Source organism: Pectinophora gossypiella, chromosome 7, assembly GCF_024362695.1.
Source record: "Pectinophora gossypiella chromosome 7, ilPecGoss1.1, whole genome shotgun sequence".
Taxonomy (NCBI): Eukaryota; Metazoa; Arthropoda; class Insecta; order Lepidoptera; family Gelechiidae; genus Pectinophora; species Pectinophora gossypiella.
In genome coordinates this window covers 10,292,363-10,316,953 of record NC_065410.1, presented here as the reverse complement: position 1 = coordinate 10,316,953, position 24,591 = coordinate 10,292,363, and the positions used below count along the sequence as shown (strand labels likewise).

Below are 24,591 nucleotides of genomic sequence, written 5' to 3'. Positions count from 1 at the left end.
TTATACGATTCCTTACAAAACGCTAAAGTATTCTTTTAAATTTCAAGTATCAAACAATTAACTCGATTATGTCGTGTCAATATCGTCGATTGATTCCACTTGGCTGGAGTTCTTTGTTGAAGTTTACTCAATTTCCCGCTATGTTCAAAGTTTCTGATTGATTCTATTTGCTATCAACTTATTGATGGTAAGTCAAGGGCTGTTAGATCAATGTTCTATTTGACGGAATGACTTCTTTCAAAATTTCCAAATGTCTCGCACTTCCAAACGACCGTTTAGAATTTTAACGATTTCTCGCAACTTGAAACCACGCGATTATTCCGACAATTTTCAGCGACACATAACTTGGTATTGGCGAGTTCCCGACGACAAAACCTTAGTGTTCCGTTTCATTGTCAATAGCTCTTTGTTTTAGAGGTCAATCGAATGATAGCGAGAAATCGTGCTCGGGTTGCTTCAATGGATTCCACATTCACGGAAACATTTCCGAGCTTTCAATACTGAGTACAGTACACCACACGGCGATGTCTTTGTTTTCTAAGTTGTGAGAACGAGGTGTGTATTGGTCTGACGTCGATACTGTTGTGGCACACTGTTCTTGTTCCTAGAAGCGCGATCTGAAAACAATGTGAAGGAATGTTCAGAGACAACCGTCACCTACATTGTGTATAGGCAGAGAGATACAATGTCATCGGCTATACATAACACAAACAATCAACATGATCTCAGGGAAAATGTTGATTAATTTGCCTGATTATTAATGTTATTGCTATTTCATATTATTACTACTGCAATTGTAGAAGTAAGTACATACAATATATAACTTGAAATTCAGTTTTGTAAAACGACAAGTATGTTGTAGAGTTGCAGAAGCAGTCGCATTTAATCAAATGAATAGACTGTTGCTTTTCAAAGTTATACTGTAAGAGAATTACTGTTTAAAATATTAGAATATTTGTCATAATATCATCATGGAAACGCAAAGTCTTCACAAATTAATTACTTTTGGATACGTATGTACACATTGTGATGATACCATTTCGCTAGACATTGCCAAAACAAGCCATGTTTTGTATTCGAATACTAAACGGAAATATGCAAAAGCTAGATACCCAAATAGAGGTAATTATGAAACAAAACGTTCGTACTTGAGAAGATTTTTCTTTGGAATAGACACTTATTTTATATTTGAATATATGTGTGAATATTTCAATGTAAGTGTCTGATGATAAAATAGGTATAACACTGATTCTGTTATCATCAATTATTAAGAAAATCTGTAAAGTTGAGGTCTTATCTCTATTTACATTTTTCAAACTCATGATCTCATAAAAATACAAAATTTTTGAGCCCAATTTTGAAATGGACTCATAATATTAAAAGCCTATAATAACGTCCCATTGCTGGGCACAGGCCTTCCCTCGATCAGCTCCAGTTGATGACCTATGTTAGTGGGCTCTGTTTTCCGCATTTAGACTCTAGGATGGCCCATTATGCGTGTAATTGTTGACTACGTAAGCCAACCTAACTCCTTCCAGAAGCTAGTTGATGACCTATTAACATACAAGTAATATTTATTAACGCAGGAATTATCCTCATACGGCACGGTATGCATGCAGTGACAGTGCTAATTGGAAAAGTTTGGACACATGAGGGCTAGCTAGGTTTCATTAACCTAACTTGCGGACGTACGAGGAACTCTCCACTTTAACTATTCAATATTAAGTTATATGTTACCATGCCCATGTTCGTGGTTTGGCACGTGTCGAAATGTAGAAGAATTGGCAGGATCTGTCTCTTTCAAGGTAATATATGATAATTCGTCGAAGTTTCCCCGAGTCGTCGCTAAGTTACCTTTGTACATTTTAACTAAATTTAAATCATTTCTTTCTTACTCTACGTGTTCTTATACATCACTGCTGTTGTGAAGTTATCCTTTAGACTTAAATATTTTCGCTTACAAAAGCAACTGGTTGTCACTCACCAATGATCCTTTCGCCTCCGTGCGTACTCTTTTGAATACGGTCTGCCTGAGATTTTCAAGTTCCGACCCCGCGTGAAGATATCTGAACAATTCTATTGTGTCTTTATGAAACTGACTACGAATTTTAGCTCTCAGATTCCTTGCTTGCTTACAAGTTGTCTTGTATAATCGTTTTGAAATGCGATGCTAGTTTTAGGAGGCTTTTCTCTGTTGGTTTGGATTTCTTTTAATTGGTGTTGATGGTTGCACAATAGAAGTCACTGGAGTCACTGTCGCGTCAACCAAGTGCTGCAAACGGACTGGTGGTGTCGGCGGCCGACGGCGATGGCTAACGACGTAACCGGAGCCGCGGACTGTAAACATCCAGTGGCTGGAATCCTCACTTCTAGGGCTGTCGGCTTACTGTCTACTCGAAAAACAACTATTTTCGAACACCTACTTTAAATAAATATTTGATATTCGAAAATAGTACAATAATTACTTTCTTTTACAACAGAAACAAAGCCTCAGATTACTTATTTAGGGTCAGTTTGGTTGGAAACAAAAACTATTAGGCAACATGGACATAAAGAGAAAATTTAACTCATGCATGCGTACTTCGTGTGTGTCCCGCATAATATGCATCCCCATATTCTCATAGTGACGTAACAGTTCTGTGGCCAGTCCTAGCAACCCTGTCGACCAGCTGTAGCCAGCGCGCGCGCCGCGCCCATAACGTCCGCGACTATGGCGAATAAAGATAATGGCGTGGCCACCTTGGTGACGATTTAAATTAAAGCTTTTGACCTACAAATTATATCCAACTATTATCAGCCGTATAAACGGTCATTTATTCTGCTGACCTATTCCTGTTCTTGTTCCTAATGTCGATTTGGGGATTGAAGACAAGATATTATCAGTCTTTATGGTACCTACTGTTGGTCTGGAGAGATGGCTGGCATAGACTAAGTAGAAGTCATTATTTTATTCAACTGGTAATGTTACTATATTCCTTGAGTTTGTTCAAAATTGTTTGTAAGTATTATACTAGAATTAACAAAACAAAAAACAATAACCTATTTTACTTCGCTAAGTTGTATTCGTGAAACTTTACTAACAATTCTGAGAAAAATACTTGGGAGAAGTTTGTTGTTCCGAAAACACGATACACAAAACAAACTCAATTGTTAAAACAAAATTCTGTGGTTGAAGTAATCTTATAAAATGTTTACCGCTACGCTAGGTATCTATCGTGGTTGGTATACTTATTGTACCTTTAATCTCGTAACACGGGTGTTACGAGATTAAAGGTACAATAATTTGTCTGGAAATCCGGGGATTTCCAGACAAAATAGTTAAATGGGGTTTGAATTTTAAAAGGCTACTGAGCTTTACCTGTACCTATATTGTATACTATGTGCATTTACCTACTATGGTTGTAAGTTTAGTTCGTCATAACAGTGCTGCGCAGATTAAAGGAATCGATAACATGGAAAACGAAGCGCAATAGAAAGGCAGTAACATCTAAAAACAAAATTGCACTAAACAAAAGCTTTAGCATAGGTGGGCCTGTACATCCATATAAACCATGTTGTAGGAGCCCAGGATATTGAGATCATATCGTGTGCGTGTGTCGCGTGCTGAAGATGTTTTCTACAGAAAAATCCTCGGAATTGTTCAACAGGATGGCGACTGCGTGGAAACGCAATGTTTCTTTCCACATGGGATGTCACGTGTCGTGTTTACAAAATATTTTCAGTGAAAGATGCACGACGCGACGCACTGAAGAATTCCTTCAACAGTTATGCATTTTTATTTTTATTTACATAAGGTAAGTTATTAGTATTACAACTGACGCGCGTTCAACAAGTGAGGAACTCAAGGAAGCTTGTCAACAACTGCACGTGACCCGTCCTGTTGCGATTTGATGGATCTTAAAGTAGTTTGTCTGGAAAAGGAGCGTTCGTAATAGTGCAAAATTAGAATTGGTGAAATGAATAGGAAAATTCCAAGCGCGGCACAGTTGAAATAAATTATTTATCGTTACTGATTTCTTGATTAATTTAATTTAATCTAATAAGTTACTTTTATTCGGCCATTCTTTATACATAGAACTTATTCGAACAGACTTTGTCAGGGGTAATTTTTATTCCAACTTAGTATATTACCTATATGTATGGCCAACATTAAAAACCTTACACATGTAAAGTACATACCCACTTCCTTTTACATACTTAAAAACCTTAGAGCACTCTAGTTCGCCGGATACCCGTATCGCTCTAAGATCAAACCACACAGTTATGCAACAGTATCAATCTTTAGATACCTTCATAAGTATATGCACATTATCTTTACAAAAGAGTAGTTGACTCTATAATGTCATTCTACTCTAATCAAACCATATTGCTGGGCAAGTTAACCGTAGTGTAAGATTTTGTGAGTTTAGTCTTCCAATCTCTCTTCTTATCGTGTGGGTTGTGAGGTGTTACTAGCCTCATCAACCCTGGTGTCAGGGTTATTATTGAGCCGCTAGATACCCCTGACTCACTTATGTAACGACTACATATTTATATCAGTAAGTAGCAGCCGGCACCATCCGAAGTAAGAATCATCTTCCTAACTAAAAAAGGGATCACGAAGTGATTTTTCTGATATATGTTCCCCCCGGGAGAATGTAAAATTTTCCTTCAAATCTGTCTTGCAATCATTTGAGGGCCAATTACTTCGTATTATGACCCTATGAAGAGTATTTTTTCAGGATGTTTCTAAACGCCTAAGTATTAAATGGAGCGGTACAACCGTTACAATTTTGGCCAAATTCTCACTTTGTCTTCTAATAACTTTTTTATCTTTGATTTGGTTGTTCTTTTTTCACCTAGCGATCCACTTCCTTAGGTATAGATATGAGGTAAAATAAAATAATTATGAAAAATGTAACCAGCCTGAAAAAGAACTTTTGATATTTTGTAACGTTTCGCCTCCGCATATGCGCTGAATAAGGGGACCCTTATTCCAATGGGTTCCAGGGATAATGAGGTCAGTTCAAAGATCTCACTACCCACACGAGCCGAAGAAAATTCCAATGCAGTATACACGCAGCTTCAGTGCAGGTTGATGGAAAGTAGAGGCGTTGAACTAGTAGTCATCCGATTCTGCCTGAAGGACTCCAAGTTTGTCTTAATGAATTCCCTAATAATGCTTTAGAAATATTGCTTTATTTATTATCTTTCATGTTACGACTTTACTACGAGCCTATATACACATTAATAGTCGTTTTCGGCAGAGAAAAATTGCTTGCACGGTTTTTACAGGCGCTTACTTTGCTTCGATAGATAAATAAAATGAGAAGCCTGTAACAGTCTTTTAACTAGTACTATAAAATAAGTGTGTGACGTCTGACGCCAAACGATTGAAGACTAAACTAAGACCGAGGGGGGTGAGGTAAATTCAATTTAAATTCAAAAATATATTTATTCAGTAGGGGTTATGTAGTAACATAGTTTTATATCATTTACAGAACAAAATATTATTTTCCGTAATTTTGAACTCTTGTTTGTTTTTCCAAAGTATAAGTAAATTATAATTATTAATGTATAATTTAATGAAATATTTCTTTGTTGTCTAATAAATAAAGGCGCCATTTCTCTTAGCTCCGACTCAGATTGTAATAAGGCACAGCGGCGTAATCCTAAGTATTTATCTTAATCACTACATTTACTTTATGGCTTTATACAGCTGAGTATAATGCCTCTTTTTAGAACTTACATTTTCATTATAATGGTACCTTACAGGTTTCTTTTGTATGGCGATATTAAAATGAGTGAATCGGTAATCTCATTGACGTCTTTTATTAGCGCAAGTAGCCACCTCATCATCTCCCTCCCTAGCGATATCCCGTTTTTCACAGGGTCCGCTTACCCAAACATTTGACAGATCCGGTTTTATTACAGAAGCGACTCCCTGTCTGACCTTCCAATCCGCGAAGGGAAAACCAGCCCAATACAGGCTAGGATACAAACATCCGAAAATGCATTTTTCGGGAATATGGGTTTCCTCACGATGATCCTTTATGATCAGACATGATTTCGGAAACAAATTCGACAATTTGGGCCTGTGCTGGATTCGAACCCGCTACCTCAAAGTTAGAGGCAAGCGTTCTAGCAACTGCTCTACCACGGCTCTCATCATCTCCCTAGCGTTATCCCGTTTTCACGAGGTTCGCTTACCTAACCTGTTTTTATAGAAGCGACTGTCTGCCTGTCCTTCCAAACCGAAGGGAAAACCAGCCCAATATAGGTTAGGTGACATATCGGGTATGGTTTCCTAATGATGTTTTCCTTAATAGCTGAAGCGAGTAAACCTATAGATACATAATATTTGTTGGTAAGTTTTTGGCGTTATTTCTGGCACTATCTCTATCTTTATCGACGTTCTTGTCTCCATGGTCAACCTCCACGTTGATGACGTTGTCGAAGGCCTTTTTGGGGGTTATTTCGGAATAAACGTCCCGCTTATTCCCAAGTTGGTTTAGCGAATTTTTCGAATAAGTATCCATTGTAATTTATATATAATTAATCATTATAACATTACATATATCTGTACAATTAATCTATATACAGGTATATAATGTTAGTGACATCGTAACGAAAACTGAGGGATTATTCAAACCATGATTCTGAGTTAAAATCAAGTGCAATTTCCCGTCACACGATTCATATATTTATTAATTTATTGTACACAGGATACCTAACACACAAACACCATATGACAACAAGGTGTATTCATGTCTTTTTTGTGATTTTTAATTATTTTCTATTCTGTACATTTGCGATGGAAAAATCCACTTGATATTAACTCAGACATCCTGTATATCCACATTGTAGATTAGCTTAGTAGGTGCTTATGTGGTTATTGTGATGTTTTTGGCCCATTCGTATGGAAGCGTGTAGCAGCAATGAGACGAATAAGTATACTTATACATACTTATTTTTAATTAATCTCAATGAGGTATTTTCCAAGCTACGTTCACCAACAACAATACAGATGGCGTTGTACAGCTTTAACGTGACAATTGCCTATTTTCTCATTGCTTGGGTATATAATTATTCAAAAATACAATATAATGGCGGAAGAAGTATTATATAAAAATAATTGTTGCTTGATATTTAGATCACATTATGTATAGAATTATGTTGCTACCTATATTGTTTCTGTTTATTTTGATCAGAATAATAAAGGATGGAAGATGTGTGCCTGGGTGGAAGATGTAATTGAGCCTGGGTGTAATAAAAAGGGTCATCGTATTTGTACTCAAAAACAAAGATAAAGATGCATATGACTGTTATCCATGAAATTAGTAGGTTAAACGAAGGAAAAACTGTACAGCGCCATCTATATTGTTTTCGAGGAACGTAGCTTGGAAAGTGCCTCATTACTTAATAGGCAGTAGTTATCTAAGTAGGTGAACAAGTACACAATAGGCCACAATAAACAAGGCAAACCGCTTTGTCAATTAAGTACCTACATCAACACTAATCCGAATATTTAAAGACTGGGCACGAAATAAAACGCCATTGTTTGGTAAACTTTTATTGTTTCAAATTTGATATTACATCAAAAATAAAGACATCGTAAACATTTGGCTTATATTGTGTTAAGAGATTCTCATCGAGTTAAAACATTTAAATTTTTAAAATCTACTACTCCATTAATATAACATTGAGATTTTAAACATCCAACATAAATACTGATTAAAACATTAACACATGATATATGTATGTACTTTAACTTCTACAGAGTAACTAACTCTATGGGGAACACAACACCTATTTCGGATCAATACCCACGCGGGACTAACAGAGTTGATGTCAAGTAGAAACAGACTAACTAAAAAAAACCTCCCTCCTACCTCACTGCTATACCCTGTATATATCTCACAACTATTTCCAAATGTTTCATTTCTCCATCACAAAAAATAATACTTACAGTAAGATAAATAGTCGTAAAAGAGGGTCAAAAATATAACTCTTCAAAATATAGAGACTCTTATAGATAAAATATTGTTCTACAGCAGAAATGTTCAATAATCAGACTCATATGTTATCAGGAATGTGCATAGCTTACAGCTAGGGTACGCTAATACAGTGTTTAACACTATCCAAGATCTCTAAGGGGCGGGGTACAATCAAGTTTCATCTAATGACGACATGTCTACATATACAACGGAACAATACATTTAGCACATCGAACATAGAACATTATTATTTAAGATATCGAGCCACATTCGAGTTTGTTCATTGAGCTGACTTGATGAATATTGTGCCTTTAAAACTAATTAAGTCGACCTTAACACTAATATAAGTAAGTATAAGTACTAATTTGTAATCAATACAACACGAATAAGTTCTAATAATGGCAAGTGATATTAACAGCCTGCTGGTTGTCGTCCACAACTCCTGTGCCGCACCTTCACGAGCTAAAAGATCGAGATCTAAGGAGGTTACGGCACAAATAACCTCCTTTGAAAAGAACAAACTAACGAAATAGAACGGCGCCCCACCGGTAACGTTGGAACAAAAGAGAATCGCGGGAAGCAACTGGAAATTAGATTTCGTAGTTGCGGAATTTGTTGATGACCTCGGAGGGGGGCTCCTGGTTGCCGGCGCCCCAGCGGCCCCAGAGAGCGGCGCCGCCCTCGGAGGCGCGGCGGGCTGCGGCGTTGGTGGGGCCGAGGCTAGAAGGCCCCGAAGCGCGGCCCTCGCCCTCCAGCATGCGGTCTTTGGTGTTGGGCTTGGACCAGTGCATGGACTGCTGCACGTGCTCCTTCATGCCCAGCCACTGCTTGTACCCCATGGCGATGCCGCTCTGCCTCCACTTGTCGTACAGAGCGCGCTTAGACGGATCGCACAGTGTCTCCTTAGCCTCCTGCAAACGATTCAAAATAAAAAAGGAAAATAATAACAAAGTAAACACATACCTAATCCTACCAATCTGACCTAAGCTAACAATAGGTAGGTACCTATTCGTGTAGCGTAATACGATTTAAGTCCTTTGCTTTTCCCTGGCTAAATCGGATTATTGGTTAATGTAGATTTTGTTACCTAGTTAAGTAAACATTTAGAAGTTTATTGCTAAATTGATTCTAGGAGTATCAGGGGACAAAATTATATTCCAATCTAAGTATACTTTAAATAAAACTTAATTACTTGTCTTGTGTATTTCGAATATTTAAAATTACCTAGGTTGGTATCATTGCCACAAAGTGTTATATTAAAAATGTTTTCAGCTGATATTTGCTTTTTTTCTAATGCGAAAAGTTTTTTTTTCTTTTGTAGAACAGCTTCAGACCTACCTTTAGTTTTTGAAACTTGGCTTCGGCTTCTTTATCACCATCGTTCTTATCTGGATGGTGCTGCAGAGCTAGGATCTTGTACTCAGCAGTTATTTGCTCTGCCTGCAAAAAAAAAAGATATTAAAGACCAATTATAATTACTTACCAATATACCTATCTACATTATAATCTAATTTGTTCAGAGTAAGATAAAATGTCATTCGAATGCAACGCCGCCATGTCAGTGGAGTCAACGTTGCAAAGCACACTGTTTATTCCAAATGCTATCACAATCCAAAACAAAAACAATGCCTAATTAGTATAACGCGCTCTGGGAATTACATTCGAAAACCGTTGGTTGACTCACAACATCACACTTCTAACTAATTTGCACGGATTTTTTCCTTATTGGAATAAAGGTCCCCGTAAGACGTAGTAGTGCCTTATATCTACACACTTTATCAGATTATGTAGGTCACTCTCAAAGCCTCGACCAAAATAAGGTCAATGGGCACAGCGGCAAATCGATATCATCCTTGATAGAGTCGAAAATTGTGCAAATAATTAAGCAACGGTACTTACAGACGAGTTTTCGTCGCAACCCAGCAGAGCGTAAAAATCATCGTCGGGATCTCTCTTGTAGTTCAATATCTCGTCCACCCCCGTCATGTTGCGACGCTCCCTGGCGAAACCCCAGCGGATACTGATACTGCCCTTGTGTCTGAGGCAGCCTGCGTCTGTGTGAAACCTGCCCTTCACTCACATAGAAATTCGTGCCTACACTTTCGTTTGTATCAAAAACAATATGCGAATGGACAACACAGTGGCAGCTACACAGCACACCACCGCGGCCTCTACTGGCGTAATACCACAGAGATACCAGTATTACATACCGACGGGTGTCGCACACCAATGCTCTCGTTCGACGTAGCTCGCGGCCGGGTAAAGTTTCCACGTACATTGCTTGCGATGTTAAAACTTGATACAATTCGTGCGCACAAAGCGAACAGTGTACAGTAGCAGTTTCTATGTGTACGTGACTTGTGCCTGTGGTGAAGCAATGAATGAATTTCTTGCGCAGCGACGCTAATCAATACTGAGAACCATTCTGCTCACGGTTCCAGGGACGCGCACTTTAGCGTTTATTACACACTGCTCGGAATCTGAAAGTGAGGAGTTTGTCTACTAGCTCCAACACGCAATGTACACGCAACGATATTTCCATAGGAAAGTGTAAATAATATAATTACAGGTATTCGTTCAGAAACTGGCCAAACAACTTTCTGTTTTTAATGATATATCATGTTTAGGTACGTTGCACTGTGAACTTTATAAATTACATGACGCGTAATAATTACAGATACTGTTATTTACATTTGTCTTATCGTTTTAGCGATCGTGTAACTCGTTTACAAGGTCCAGCAGTCTAAACGCCGTTTCTGAACGTCAACAAAATGCCGCGAAAACGCAGTGCCTGCTATAATATTCTGAGCAAAATGACAAGGCGTTGGAGGGTAAAGACGAGAACACTGAAGAACCTTAGAGTCCCGTGTTGCTCTACGCTGGAGAACGCATAACTTTTGTAAATAATGCTTAGTCATAATTTAGAAGTTTGTTGATTTACTTTATCATACCTATTTTATAATTTGTGTATGTTTTTGAAATAAACTCTGACTAATTATGTTATGACGATATAGATGTTGTACATGCATGCATATCTTATACACTGTATTAACTGTAAAAAAGAGAAAATTAGATCATGCAATGATCATCATCATCAGCCCATTAAGGTCCCCACGGCTGGGGCACGGGCCTTATGGATGGATAGGGAGATCGGGCCTTAAACCATCACGCGGGCCCAGTGCGGATTGGTGGTTATTAACGACTGCTAATGCAGCCGGGACCAACGGCTTAACGTGTCTTCCGAAGCACGGAGGAGCTCGAGATGAAAACTTTTTTTTTGTGGTCACCCATCCAATGACCGGCCTTTGCGAAAGTTGCTTTACTTCAACAATCGCAGACCGAGCGCGTTAACCGCTGCGCCACCGAGCTCCTTTTTTCATGCAATGATAATTTTACACAATTACTTATTTACGGCTCTACCTCATAACAATCTTTACAATTTAAACAATATTTAAGAAGAATAAACTGAAGAGCCAAATAGGCAAGCAAAGTTCAATCGAATTATTCTAAAATTGGGTTGACTTCTGTTTACCTGTCATTCTTCAACAGTGTCTAAGTACTAAACACACTTTTGTGGTAAAGTCGGTGGTTTAACGAACATGTTCTTAATGTTGCGTGTTAAAAACTGCTTATTTGTAGGTACAAAATGAGTCTACGTGCAGTAATGTGTCCCTATATTATGTCTTGATACGAAGCTTGTAATGCATAGGTATACTCGTAAAAAGAATGCGAGTGTAATCTGTTCGCGTAGTATAAACATCAAGGCTGACGATATTGCATATTCCATGCATGCTCTCGACATTGGCGTCCCATCGCATCAAAAATAGCTCCCGAAGACGCGCTAAACGTAAGTTTACGCCGATCGTCGTTCCCGACGCGCGTGCGCCGCGTGTAACACATTCGAAAACTCATTTAATCCGTGAAATAATCCGGTAGCCATGTATCGAAGACGTGTGTCAACGAACTAGTCCTCAAGATCCTCCATCTTTGGCAGCGGAAGTCCCGCCGGATGTCCCGGCTATGGGTGAGTGGCATATGAATGCGACAACAATCGGTCTCGTTCCCATATTTTCTATTCGTCCCGTGTCTCCGAAAGTTTGTCAACCTCTAATTTTTTGTGGAGATCGATTACATATATTACATAGCCGCTAGGTATATTTAGACGGGTGATTGTCGGTAGGTCGTAACATCTGAAATTTATTGGTGTCTATCAGTCGTAAAATTGCATCTCTATTGTCCTGTTGACAGGGACCAATTATAATTACTGCATAGTTATTTGTTCGTGATATGCCTTCAGAGCGTGTACAGTTATGTGTTACCGCGTGTATGATTTGAAACACGGAAATAACATTTTTCATCCGACATCGAGTCACGTTACTACGTCTGCCTCGGGATGCTGCTATATTTACACTCACCTGAATCTATCGAGCAATTCGAGCAATATTTTGTGGACAAAAGCCAATTCGATCATAATACTTTATGACACGTGAAACAATAAACTGAGAAAATTCAGGTGAGTGCTAAAACGTAAAGCATTTTATGTTGCTTGTACATACGATGAATGTTATGTAGGTATAGGATATGCGTTTACGACGTAATAGAAATATCAGTAAGTACTAATGTATGTTTTACATCTTGTATGTACTACCAATGTAGTAATTGTTAGATAACCTACAATGCTGTTAGACATACCTAGTAGGTTATTTTCAGTTAATTCGGTATTTTTTGTAAAAAATAAAACCCTCTTCTTTAAAATCCGTATTCTAGTCGCGTTGTGCCTCTTAGTCAGCTGAAGGTGTTGTAAGGCATACTTCACTACAGCTAGCTAGCGATGAAGAATCTCAAGTTAATGAATTTCTAGGGCAATAGGTCTCACCTGCACGGTCCCCGCTGTCGTCAAGTGGCTTCTTCCTAAAGTGTATCAGGCACGTGACATTTCCAGTCAACAGTACTGTTACATTGTTATATACGACCAGTAAGGCCACTCATTGTAATTACTAGGCTTGAGTCGACGTACACTTGCACGTTTTGTACCCAAGTAGGTGCGTACGGTCACGAGTACTAATATGTATACATTTTGAAACCATGTCACATTAACTTTTTGACAAATTAAATCGTAAGTCTCATTAAATGACAAATATGATAGTGCGACAGGGTTCTAAAGTGGGTACATGATATTGCTCATGACTGTACTCTAGTGGTTTTGGTACGCCCATCGTAATCTAATCGGTTGACAATATCATACAGGTACAGTGAAACATACCTGCTTACTAAATGGTCTTTATTTTGGTCTCGACCGAAGCTTTTGAAATGTATTTATCAACCGTTAGCCCGTTAGCCTTCATCCCTCAATCTTCGATATCGTTGCCTTAAACTGAAAACCGCATAAGCGCTTTTTTGAAATATTACATTCTCATGTGATTTACTTCAACAAAACATACGATTTCTTTGAATTAATTTCAATTGGATCGAAGCTAGCTTGCCTCTTGCCTTTTGCGAGGTTTTGTTAACAAAAATGACATCTGAATGTGATTTTACAAAAAGGTGCTTAAATGGTTTTCACTATAAGAGGATGTATAATACAGATATTATGCGTGAAATAAGTACATACTACACTATGCGCCATTTCCGGGTTTAAAAGCTCGATTAACTTTATTATATAGGTATAAGTTTTTAAATACCTGAATGTATTTTCATCCTTACCTATAACAATTACATATTCATATAGTACTATAATAAAATGACCTAGAGGTGGCGTTATATAGAAATCCATTATAAATAAATATTGTTAATAGGTAAATAAACAAACCATATTAACAATCGTTAGTTAGAACTATGACTATTGAAGACGTATGTTATGGCACTACTCATTCAAGTGTGTGTGTGTGTGGCAATGAAGTGAGACGTTTCTCATGCCACTGTTTGCATTTATTAATTGTAGTACTGTTACACGTGCCAAATGCCACCGGCGCCTGCGCGAGCGCACTGCGCAACGATTAAATCTTTATTATTCCTCTGTAAAGGGCAATGAGCTCCAAAACTTAGAACAGGAAGCATTCTTATGATCGTTATAAATTATGTCTTTGTTTTGTTATTGTACTATTAATTGTTGCGTAGGTGGTTCAAACAGTAGGCGGTGACGCTGATTTGAAGCTTTTGTAAATGTTAGTTTTGTTTGCTTTGTAGCGTCTAAAGCAATAAATGTTGTTTGTTTCTGTACCTAAGCACATTAAATAAATATTAGTAAGTAATATCAAAACATCATAAACAATAGTACATAAGCATAGTTTTCATTTAGTATTTAGTACCTAGATCTACAAACCGTCAGAAGATTTGAAGACAACTTGCAGCGAAAAGAATGTTTATTTCCAAACATATTCTGAAATTCAATAGGCTACTTGACTAAGATACGAAACGTCAAAACGAAAAGTTTCCATGGAATGAAAATGCGGTCGTGTGACGTCATCCCTTTAACCCAGTCAAATACTTTAATTCGAAACATGTACCAAATAAAAAAATGATACTAGCTTATAATTAATTGTCGCTGAAGTTGCATAAGTTAATTAATTGACGATACAAATCGATAGACCCGAACATTCGTGTGAATGCAGTTATCTCGTTCGTAAACGTCCTCCAATCAACTTTTAAATGGGTCACATCGATCAATTATATTAATTAGTGAATCGTTTAAACTGGCTCTTTTCAATACCAATGATGTTGTGTTGTCAATTATGCTTTACAATGGTAATTTTTCGACTAGAAAACCATTGTTAAGTTAGAATCTGAAATGTATATATACAGTATGCATATTTACATAAGATGACCTAATAAAAGTACTTTCGTAAATGAAGTGTAAATCGGGACGTGATGATGAACATGCGCATACGCTTCTGTTTAAGACAGGTGCGGTGAATGAACTTTGGATTTCGCTTTTTTGAACTATTCTCGGCTATTTTCGCACAACTGTTGAGTAGTTTAAAAGGGTCTTTCGGCTTTTGGCATCGAAGAGTTTAAGCACAATTTACGTGTCATACTGCACCTAGTGACGTATCTATATCTATTTATGAGGAAATGCGGAAGATATCGCGAAAATTCAGAATAAGACAAGTACTTAGAGGAAGTTTCACTGCACGGCACGATGCTATTTGAGTCATACCTTGCTAACAAGAAGTCAAAATTATTCCGCATCGTGCGCATAGCGCGCAGTTTTCGTTTTCAGGTACCTATACCTATACGGAATATATGGAATTTGTATGTACAGAATCAGTAGAGCAGAGACGGTGGATATTTATTTCGTGTAACGTTTAACTTTCAAATTAAGAAGACGAACAAAACAAAATAAACTATAGCAACGTACATCAATGGTTATAAATATATAACTGAAAAATGAGTGTGAATGTTTTAGTCTATACGTGTGTTACACGGACATGACTGGTTATTGTTCTTGCACAGCATCAAGAATTGACTCTTGTTTTAGTATAAGTACCTACCTATGTATTACCAAAGTTTAATTCGTTTTGTTTCAATTTTCACTTACTTAACCGATTAAGAAGGAAACTGTGTCCAAGCAAAGCCCTCGTGTTTTTGCGAAAATACGGATTAGGCGATAAGTAGCTTGAGATTCGCACTCTCGCTGAAATCTCGAGCGACTAATCTTCAGTCGAAACATTATTATAAGTACTTTTCGTAGAAACATTGAGAGTTTTTCCATTACATATTCCGTACCGTTAGAGCCGTGGTAGCCCATTCGGTAGTACGCTTGTTCTCACTTTGAGGACGCAGGTTCGAATCCAACCTGATTGTCGAATTTTTTTTCGAATTTCTGTTTGGATAATAAATGATTATCACCTGCTCCGCGGTGAAGGAAAACATCGTGAGAAAACCCATACATACATACATACATACATAAACTCACGCCCGTAATCCCAAATGGGGTGGGCAGAGCCACAAGTAATCAAAGACAACTTGCAGCCACTGTTGATACGAAGTCCTAAGATGGATATGATGAACCTTATGGTGATAAGGGATCAGCCTATCGCCCATAACATTAGTCCATCATGTTAGAGGACGCAATCCCTCTGTCGGTTTTTACGACATGCCCGGGAAGACAAGCAGCTGAACGTGTTCTATGTTTTTTATTTGCTCCCAGAACAGCATAGAAGCCCATATTCCCGAGAAATGCATTTTCGGAAGTTTGTGACCTAGCCTGTATTGGGCTGGTTTATCCCTTCACGGGTTGGAAGGTCAGACAGGCAGTCGCTTCTGTAAAAATACCGGACGTGTCAAATTTTCAGGTTAAATAATTCCGTACCGTAATATTGTGATATGGCTCTACTTTTATGACAGTAATGTCCAGTTAAAGAGCCCTCACGCAACCAACAAAATGTATGCAGTCGTGTACCTCACGGTGCTGTCTGCCTGGATGCGCAACCCACTCAGCTTGGTTGTCAACTGCGTACATTTTGTTGGTTTCGCGGTCTGGTAAATTATGGAGCTTAGACATTTTATTTCAAAAATAATACATACCTCTAGCATATTACCTAATGTGTTTTGTTAGTTGTTGTTAGACAAACAGACGATGTTATTGGAGTATGTTGTAAATTGGATCGACAGTAACGGAAGTGGCCAATTGTGACCGAGCGACTTATCTCCGGACCCTCCTTAGCCATGCCCGGACAAAGTCCAATGTGGACAACATATAAATACATAAACTAAGAAATAATCCTTACTGGGGTCATCAAAATATCGAAAGAAAAAAAAATTGCTGCTCCTAGTTGTGCGAGTTTGGGTCTTAAGATATATAATACGCCTAGTACACGTGTATTGTATTATGTTAGACACAACGGAACTTGGTTCCTTCTTATTATTGAAGAAAGTAAGACAAAAAAACCCTATTTTCCCGTAACAAAACCGAGAATTCTAAAAAGTTTACAAAGTTTTCGCACTGGAATCTCACTCAGCTTTATTTTCGTTTCCGCGAGTAACAAGATGTTTATTGAATTCCATATACCGCGGTCGCAATTGACACAATTCTTTGGATTCGTCCTACTTGAGTCAGAGGTTTATAACATTTTTTATAAATATATTTCCATACCACGTGAGATATAAGCTGGGCTTATTCAGCTTGCTTATTTTAGGTGCAGACGTTAAGCATGTCTGGGGTGATTATGAGGGAATTCAATCATGCAGACTCGTGCGCAGGTTTCCAAGAGCACCATGCGTGCATTTTGCGAAAATAAACGCATTCTCGGGATATTTACACATGTGCAAACGGGTTTTGACCTCTTGTATTTCATTCACCTTCTGTGTAGAGCAGGCTTTAGTAAGGTAACACGAATTTATTTTAATTTGAGACGTGAAGGAGTCCTGTCAAGGTGGATGCGGCAGATGATGACTAAAGATCTTAAAGGAAACTACTACCCGACAAACAAAAAGGTCCTAGAAATAATTGTGTCTAAATCTTCTACTTTACTACACGAAGATGGTAGCAAAACGATCATGGATGGTCATGGATGGTTGATGATGGTTGTGGTGGTAATTTATGAAAGCTAATACTAGCTTTCCTTTTGGCTTTGCTTTTACGATTCATTGATAACAAACATTATAGAAGGAAAAATTTAAGGGAAGAGAGGAAGGGGTAGACCTAGGATAACATTTATGAAACAAATAAAAGAGAAGGTGCAGGTCGTGTCGTATCGGGAGGTGAAGGTTTTGGCGGGAAGAAGAGAGGAATGGCGATTACTCCACCGACAAGAGCTACTTCAGCTCTTCAGCTCTTAAATAGAGAGAGAATACTAACTTTCATAAATTACTTAGGTAACTTTTATCCATAGGTAACGCAGTTTTAGTGAAAGTAACTAACACAAGGGATAAGAGGGATTAAATAAAAGCTAATAACGTGTAAGACTAAATGTGTCTAGCTTTACGGTAAGTTTATAAAGTGCTAGAGCACTTTTACTTGTTACGTCCTTAAAATGCAAAATATTGAGATACACAATTCCAGTTACCATGTGAACTGAACTAACGAGGTAGAAAAGCTCAAGTTTCTTCCTTAAATCCGCTGCTACATAAGACGTACCTGCTCTATAGATTTCCGATACAATAACGAGCCAATACTGAACACTCATAAGCTTTGCGCCGTGGATTTGTGTCGATATTTTCTCCTTACTATATTTGGGTTCATCGGAAGTGGAGTTATCCGTTATTTTTATTACTTACTTACTTTATGTAAAAAAAAACCATCACAATTTACAGTTCGGAGTACTGACCTTATCCAAAATTACTTATGTACTGTATTTGTAGTTTTACAAAACTATTTCACATGTTGTCTAGCCACGTGAAATCTACCTACTCTTCTCTTAGATCTCTCTAACCCAGGTGCCAGAGATTATATTGTACCGATAAAGGCCCCTGAATGAAAGGTGAACGTATAAATAGATAAATAAGTAAAATACACAATTGTACAGAAATATAGAAAAAAGAAAAGAAAAAGAAATGAGAAGAAAGTAAGATTACTCGCTGTTGCGAAATACTTCCAATTCACAAAAATCCCCTATCTTAAATAAAGTATTCAAGAAGGTCAAAACGTCCGAAAATGCCGATGTTGCTATCGATGAACCATGGTACAGAAGTAAGCTTTGTTGTACCAGATGCACGTAAACACATCTCCCGACATCTGGCGTATTTTTTTTAATACCACTAAATGGGAGGCGATTATGGAACTCGAATATTTTGAAAGTTGTTCCGTTGTATATTTTATTCTTCTTTATCTTTAGTGTGGGTTGAAACCTCGATGACAACACCAAGGCTAGTGAAGGTTGTTATTGTAAAATATACTTAAGTACAATTTAGTTATCTAACTAACACAGTTGACTCGACAATTATACTACGCTACGGCTCACCACCTATCACGCAGGTCTAACAGAAAGCTCGGTGAGGTGTGGGAACTTAGTTCTTCTTACGATAGATGTAGGTACCTCTGACTATATAGATATACTTAGAGTGCTTATGTTATATAAATTATCTATTACAACTGCCTCCGTGAGTTAAAGAAAAAATAAGATCAAACGATTCCAAAAAAATTAAAAGTTTTCTTTTTTTATAATATATATTTTACTTATACGTGGAACTCGTAATTACCTAATCTGCTTTAAATCCATAATCTCTAAATTTCAATCCACATTTATTAAATCTGGTTGATGACAGCCAAACTTTTAATTGTCAGATCATTTAAATTCTGATTTGGGTATTCTGGTGCTGCGACATAAAACGACAAATACTTATGTAGCGTCTCCTCGAAAGGCGAATAAAATAAGGGTAAGTAAAACTACTTATATAACTTGTAAAGTTGTTGTCGAAAGGGTAAAATATGTTTTAAAATTTTATGTTTTTATCACTTTTTAAGTAGGTACTATGATTAACATTGTTGCACCGCTTACAGTATACGATTTCGTGCCAAACCCTCTCAAACCCAAATTCTGGATCCGTTACTGCATTGCTTTGATTACAACAATTTTAGTAACTAATCTACAGTTTATTTGATTGGATGAGTATTTATCATAACATATTACATAACATACATAATACATTACATAGCATCGCGCCTGTATCCCCGAAGGGGTAGGTAGAGGTGTAAAGTATATGTCACGCACTCCTCGCCATTTATGTTAAGCCCATTGCCATTACCGTGCACCAATTCTAGAAACCACTATGATCTAAACATGAGTATTGAGTCGGTAATATTTATAAACGAATGGTTTAAGAATCACCCCCGGCGTCACAGTTCTCATTTTTCGAGCGGCCTGCTCAGTCGAGATTGAAAATGCAATATCCATGGTCATGCACGATTGCTGGCAACGTTCGTTCGTTATTTTTCAACATATTGGGTTTCCAGAGGAATGAACTCGATGTTACAGTTGAAAATAAATAAGTGCAGCTCAATTAAGCTTGCCCTCCGTGGTCCTGTGATTAAGCGTTGGGCGATCCGGAAGCGGTTCGATTCCCGGTGGGGACATATTAAAAAAATCACCTTGTGATCCCTAGTTTGGTTAGGACATTACAGGCTGATTACCTGATTGTCTGAAAGTAATATGATCCGTGCTTCGGAAGGCACGTTAAGCCGTTGCTCCCGGTTACTACTTACTGATGTAAGTATGTAGTCGTTACATGAGCCATGTCAGGGGCCTTTGGCGGCTCAGTAATAACTCTGACTCTGGGGTCGATGAGGTTGGTATTCCACCTCACAACCCACACGATAAGAAGAAGAATTAAGCTCGCGGCGTAACTTAAAGATCCGTATGCGTAATGAATCGGCAAAATATTCATACTATATATTGGCATAGGTAACTATGGAGTGACGATTTTCGTCAAAGACCTCGACAAAAGTCGAATGGGTTGTTCTCTTGGAGACAGCTACATTTTTGGAGGTCCCTTGAAGCCAATTACTTAGCAAGTCAAATAGCCAAAACTAATCACCGGGCGCTTATATAGCCTATTCGCGTCCCTTTTACCTAACCTGTAAAAGTTTCTGAGTAATAAATGATTAATCTAAAAGAAGCGATTGGTTTTCTATTTCTGTAGACTATGTTATATAAATTTTCCAAGAATCCCACAACGGTATTGTTACGTAACTTGTTTACATATATACGTGTATTTTCATATCAATGTTTCTCCTGCAGCGAGTGAGTGAATTCAACATCTATTTACGCCTCATTCATCAACAACGCCGTAAGATTTTATGTTTATGACGTGTTATTCTTTGGCCGTATTTAGAGCTACACTGATGGTCAGTAGCTACTGACGTTGGAAATACGTACACCGGTGCTAATACATTAAGTGAGTAGTTTATTATAAGGCGGATCATCATACGTTATGTAAAAAATATCGATTCAAAATGTAGGTAACTATGTTAGCTACCGAATAAAGATATTTTTTAATTTTAATTTTGAATAAAATAACATGATCAGCCTATATACGTCCCACTGCTAGGCACAGGCCTCCCCTCAATCAACCGGAGGGGGTATGGAGCATACTCCACCACGCTACTCCACTGCGGGTTGGTGGAACAGCTTCATGCCCTCCGAAGCACGAATTTGAATAACCTTTTCGAAATTTAGGTACTAAGTATTGTTAGTGCATATACACCTAGATGAATTTGCACAACACCTTTTTATCAATATCAATCACGCTGTTATTTTACCACTAAATATATCTTAAATCTTAGTTTGTCTCCACATTCTCCACCAATTCTCAGTGGAGTACCTAACAATAATTTATCATGCTCTGCGGTTACTGAGGTGTGTGCAGAGGTTTGCTGGTTGCACAATATAAATGCAATGCGATCGGCACTGACCGTCAGTACAGAGCGCTAAACACGGCATCAATCGTTCATTCAGACTTGCCAACGGCGAAGAAACCGCTAGTCGCGCTAGCTGCTAGATCCAAATATGAATGAACGGGCCACAGTGTATGGTTTATTTACAAACAGTGACGCCTGCGCGACTGCCGTGGCAGCGGACGCGGGCGCATAAACACTCCGGGTTAAATCTGGCTGTAGGGCGCAACAGGGCGCGGGCCCTCGGAACAGTACGCTCATTTCTGGAGACACGACGCTTCCGCCGCGCGTGCTGTTAGGCCACAAACAAACGGTTTCAGCTGAAAAAAGTTATAAGTAATACGAGTTGAACTTGAAGCAGCGATCTCATGTTTGCCTTTGCCCGAATGTGGAGCAAACACATTTAAATAGGTACAATAGGCTACTTGACAACCTAGTCAAATGAGATACCTTTTTCGAAACGTCAAAACGAAAGTTTTCATTGTAGTTTGTATAGATATACTGTCCTGTGACGTCATCGATAAATGCGGTCGAACTTCTTACTTATTAGTACTTAATTCATAACTGCAATTCTAAAATACATGGAAAAGTGAAATGAAATAGATTTTTGATTATCTTAGATTGGCTTCTATTTCTACATTAGCATTTTATAATTTATCTTTGACCCAGTCAAATGCCCCATTGAAGGTACCTACTTCTTTGCCCTTCCCTTGTCCTTATACTAAATGAAACATAATGTTTTGAACATCAGTCTTGAGCACCAACTCCCTATCTATAGTTGACGCAAAATAAATTTGGTGTATTTCTACAACTGAGATTTTGTTGTTACTCACAGGAGACGTCAACGATTAGTTTAAAAGGAATTAGCAATTCTACAAGCATATCTTCTTCAAACAAGAAAAAAATAGTGTATCTATCTGCGGAATCAGAATCCTTTAGAAAATACAACTCCATATCGTGCATCAGTCCTAAAACTTCTCAAAGCTCGCTTCCTCGAGAAAGCTCGCACGTGTGAGCGTCACCTGCGCTTGCGCAGCGCAGAGCTCGCCGCGCGCGCGCCGGGATGTGTCGTGTTTACTAGTCGCGCATCTAAACATGGGACCACAGTTCGACTACTGCCTACGTGCTACCAGTGAGTCCTGCATATATTATTCTCATTTCCTTTTATTGTTCAGTTTTTAAAATATTTTTGATTATGCCGTTGGAGTTCTTAGTTTATATAGACAAGCAAAGTGCATGTAAAGGTTACATACAATCTTATCAGGATTCCCGCGTTGTCTTACAGTTGAAAATGCCAGTAAAAGTTACGTAAAAGAATATATTTTTCATAAATTATAAATTAAAGTATTCCAATGTTATATAGCTATGTTTATATACAATTGAATTGCACTTCATTAAAGTTAAGTTTGCAGATATCTACTTATATACAAAATGACCTTTCTGTAATCTCAAAAGTAACAAATTCAAACATCTGTGTTGAATATTTTCTCCTTCGCCCGTGTCTATATAAGCTCATTAGCCGGCGTCCCAAACTTGGAATCTTAAACTTTTGTAATTTAGTCCCTGCCTTCATAAAACTTTACAAAGATTTTTTTTGAGTTATTTTATTAGCAATCTCAGAATCTATAATTGAGTTTATTTACGTTTTTTAATTAATTAAAAACTTTAATGTTTCAAAGATAAGTACCAATTTCTTTTTTTGTCCTTCATTGGAGAATTTATTTGTATTCATAACACTTCATAACACTATGTTCATTTAATATTCACAGACATGGCTAGCTAGGTATACTTATAAGCGGGTAACTTATTATAACATGAATATCAGAAGACTATAAAAGGTACTTAACATATTAATCTTTACGCTAGAAAGAAATAAATGTACATACGTACCTACTTAGAAAAATAGGTTTATGGGCAATTTAAACATGTTTTTTGATGATAACAAAATCTCGTATATTCTAGCTAAAGTTGGGACATAACTAAATATTTATCCGCGAAAAAAATCAACTAATCGAATCGCTAGAATCAATTACTAAGTCTTGTAATAACATCTTCTAGTTTTTCAGTTTTACAGCTAATCGTAAAAACACAGATAGATGTACCAAGAACAACAAAATTACTCAGTAGGTTCATTGTAGCAACATTTTGAGTTTATGAAAACCAAAGTTCTAAGAAAGAATTGATTCATCAGACAAAGCTCATGTGTTCTGTAGCAGATGTAAATTACATGAATTTTTAAATACCGTGAACTGAAAAATGTATTTTTTTACATTCACTAGTAAGAAATTGTTTGTGTTCCCACAATGTGTCTTTCGGGATATACAGACGGATGGAGGATGGAAGTAGATGAAGGTGTTTGTACATTCTAAACTAAATACTTTTGAATTAATAGTGGCGCACGGTTCATGTCATTGTAATAAATAAAATGTAGCGTTCTTTTAATTTTTAAACAATCATAGTTAGTAATTGGTATATACCATATACAGGACGTAAGTCTGGTTATCATTGCTGGGAACCCTCAGGCCTGTTCCCTTAAATTTTGTACCGGGTGAGAGCCCTCAGCGCTCCCCATTGGCCGGCCAAGTAGTTAATGCCATCTGCAGCAAATATACAATAACTCACGTCAAAAAAAAGTTATGATTGCTTATTTGTTTCTGTTAATTCGTTAGGTATATTGTGTCGCACGCAACAGACACTAAACTCATCTACCTATTTATTGTTACAAATCCTTCACACAAATCACGCGTACGAAATTAGGAAATAAAATTGAGAGCTATCACAACAGACTCACTTGCGTAATTATCATCAATCATACATTACACATGTTTAAATTAAATCAAAACATGCTCAGCAGAGGCACGGGCGAATAAAAAATACTCAGTGTAATATTATAATTAATGCGAGCAAGACGCGACCGCATTTTGTGGCATCTCATCAATTATAAACCATACTTCATCGCCCTGTCCTAAGTATCACAATAATAATAAATAGCATTATTAAATTATAATAATATATTGTTATGACAGCGCAAAGAGGACAGTAGGTATACCATCTTTATAATACAGTTGCTTGTATACGCAACATAAACAGTGCGTGTGGACACGTCCTAAAGTCTGCATACTTCCACTTTCATCCGCGGTACAAAGCATACGCTCAATGTCCGAGAGTATTCCACCACACTGCTGAACTAAAGATTGGTGGTGGTATCGATCTGGTAACCAACCGGAATGTTAGAGTTTACAAGGTGAATGCTACCGTACCAACTCATGCAACGCCAAAGGC

General features: G+C 37.7%; 2 protein-coding genes across 3 annotated transcripts in view; one reads left to right on the top strand and one right to left on the bottom strand.

Moving 5' to 3' along the window:
- Window positions 1–7,536: 7,536 nt before the first annotated feature.
- LOC126368096 (J domain-containing protein) lies at window positions 7,537–10,163 on the bottom strand. The gene is made up of 3 exons (XM_050011982.1): window positions 9,876–10,163; window positions 9,315–9,416; window positions 7,537–8,887 (listed from the first exon to the last, which is right to left on the bottom strand). Exons 1-3 carry the CDS (start codon window positions 9,960–9,962, stop codon window positions 8,567–8,569), a joined length of 510 nt encoding a protein of 169 aa, XP_049867939.1. The 5' UTR covers window positions 9,963–10,163; the 3' UTR covers window positions 7,537–8,566.
- Window positions 10,164–11,824: 1,661 nt separating this feature from the next.
- The window catches only part of LOC126367994 (phosphoinositide 3-kinase adapter protein 1), a 34,198-nt gene continuing 21,431 nt past the window's right edge, over window positions 11,825–24,591 (top strand). Inside the window, exon 1 of one of the 2 annotated variants that reach the window (XM_050011814.1) lies at window positions 11,825–12,000. In XM_050011814.1, the coding sequence (XP_049867771.1) occupies window positions 11,997–12,000 (4 nt within the window). In that variant the 5' untranslated portion in view covers window positions 11,825–11,996. Of the gene's footprint in view, window positions 12,001–22,366; window positions 22,442–24,591 lie in introns of those variants that run through there. The other variant, XM_050011813.1, reaches the window with a different exon arrangement.

Excerpts from the sequence above, each read along its gene's own strand:
- LOC126368096 (XM_050011982.1), bottom strand. The coding sequence starts at position 9,962 with ATGACGGGGGTGGACGAGATATTGAACTACAAGAGAGATCCCGACGAT. Across the intron at positions 9,417-9,875 it reads GTTGCGACGAAAACTCGTCT|GCAGAGCAAATAACTGCTGA; the intron begins GTAAGTACCGTT and ends TTTTTTTTGCAG. Across the intron at positions 8,888-9,314 it reads CCAAGTTTCAAAAACTAAAG|GAGGCTAAGGAGACACTGTG; the intron begins GTAGGTCTGAAG and ends AATCGTTTGCAG.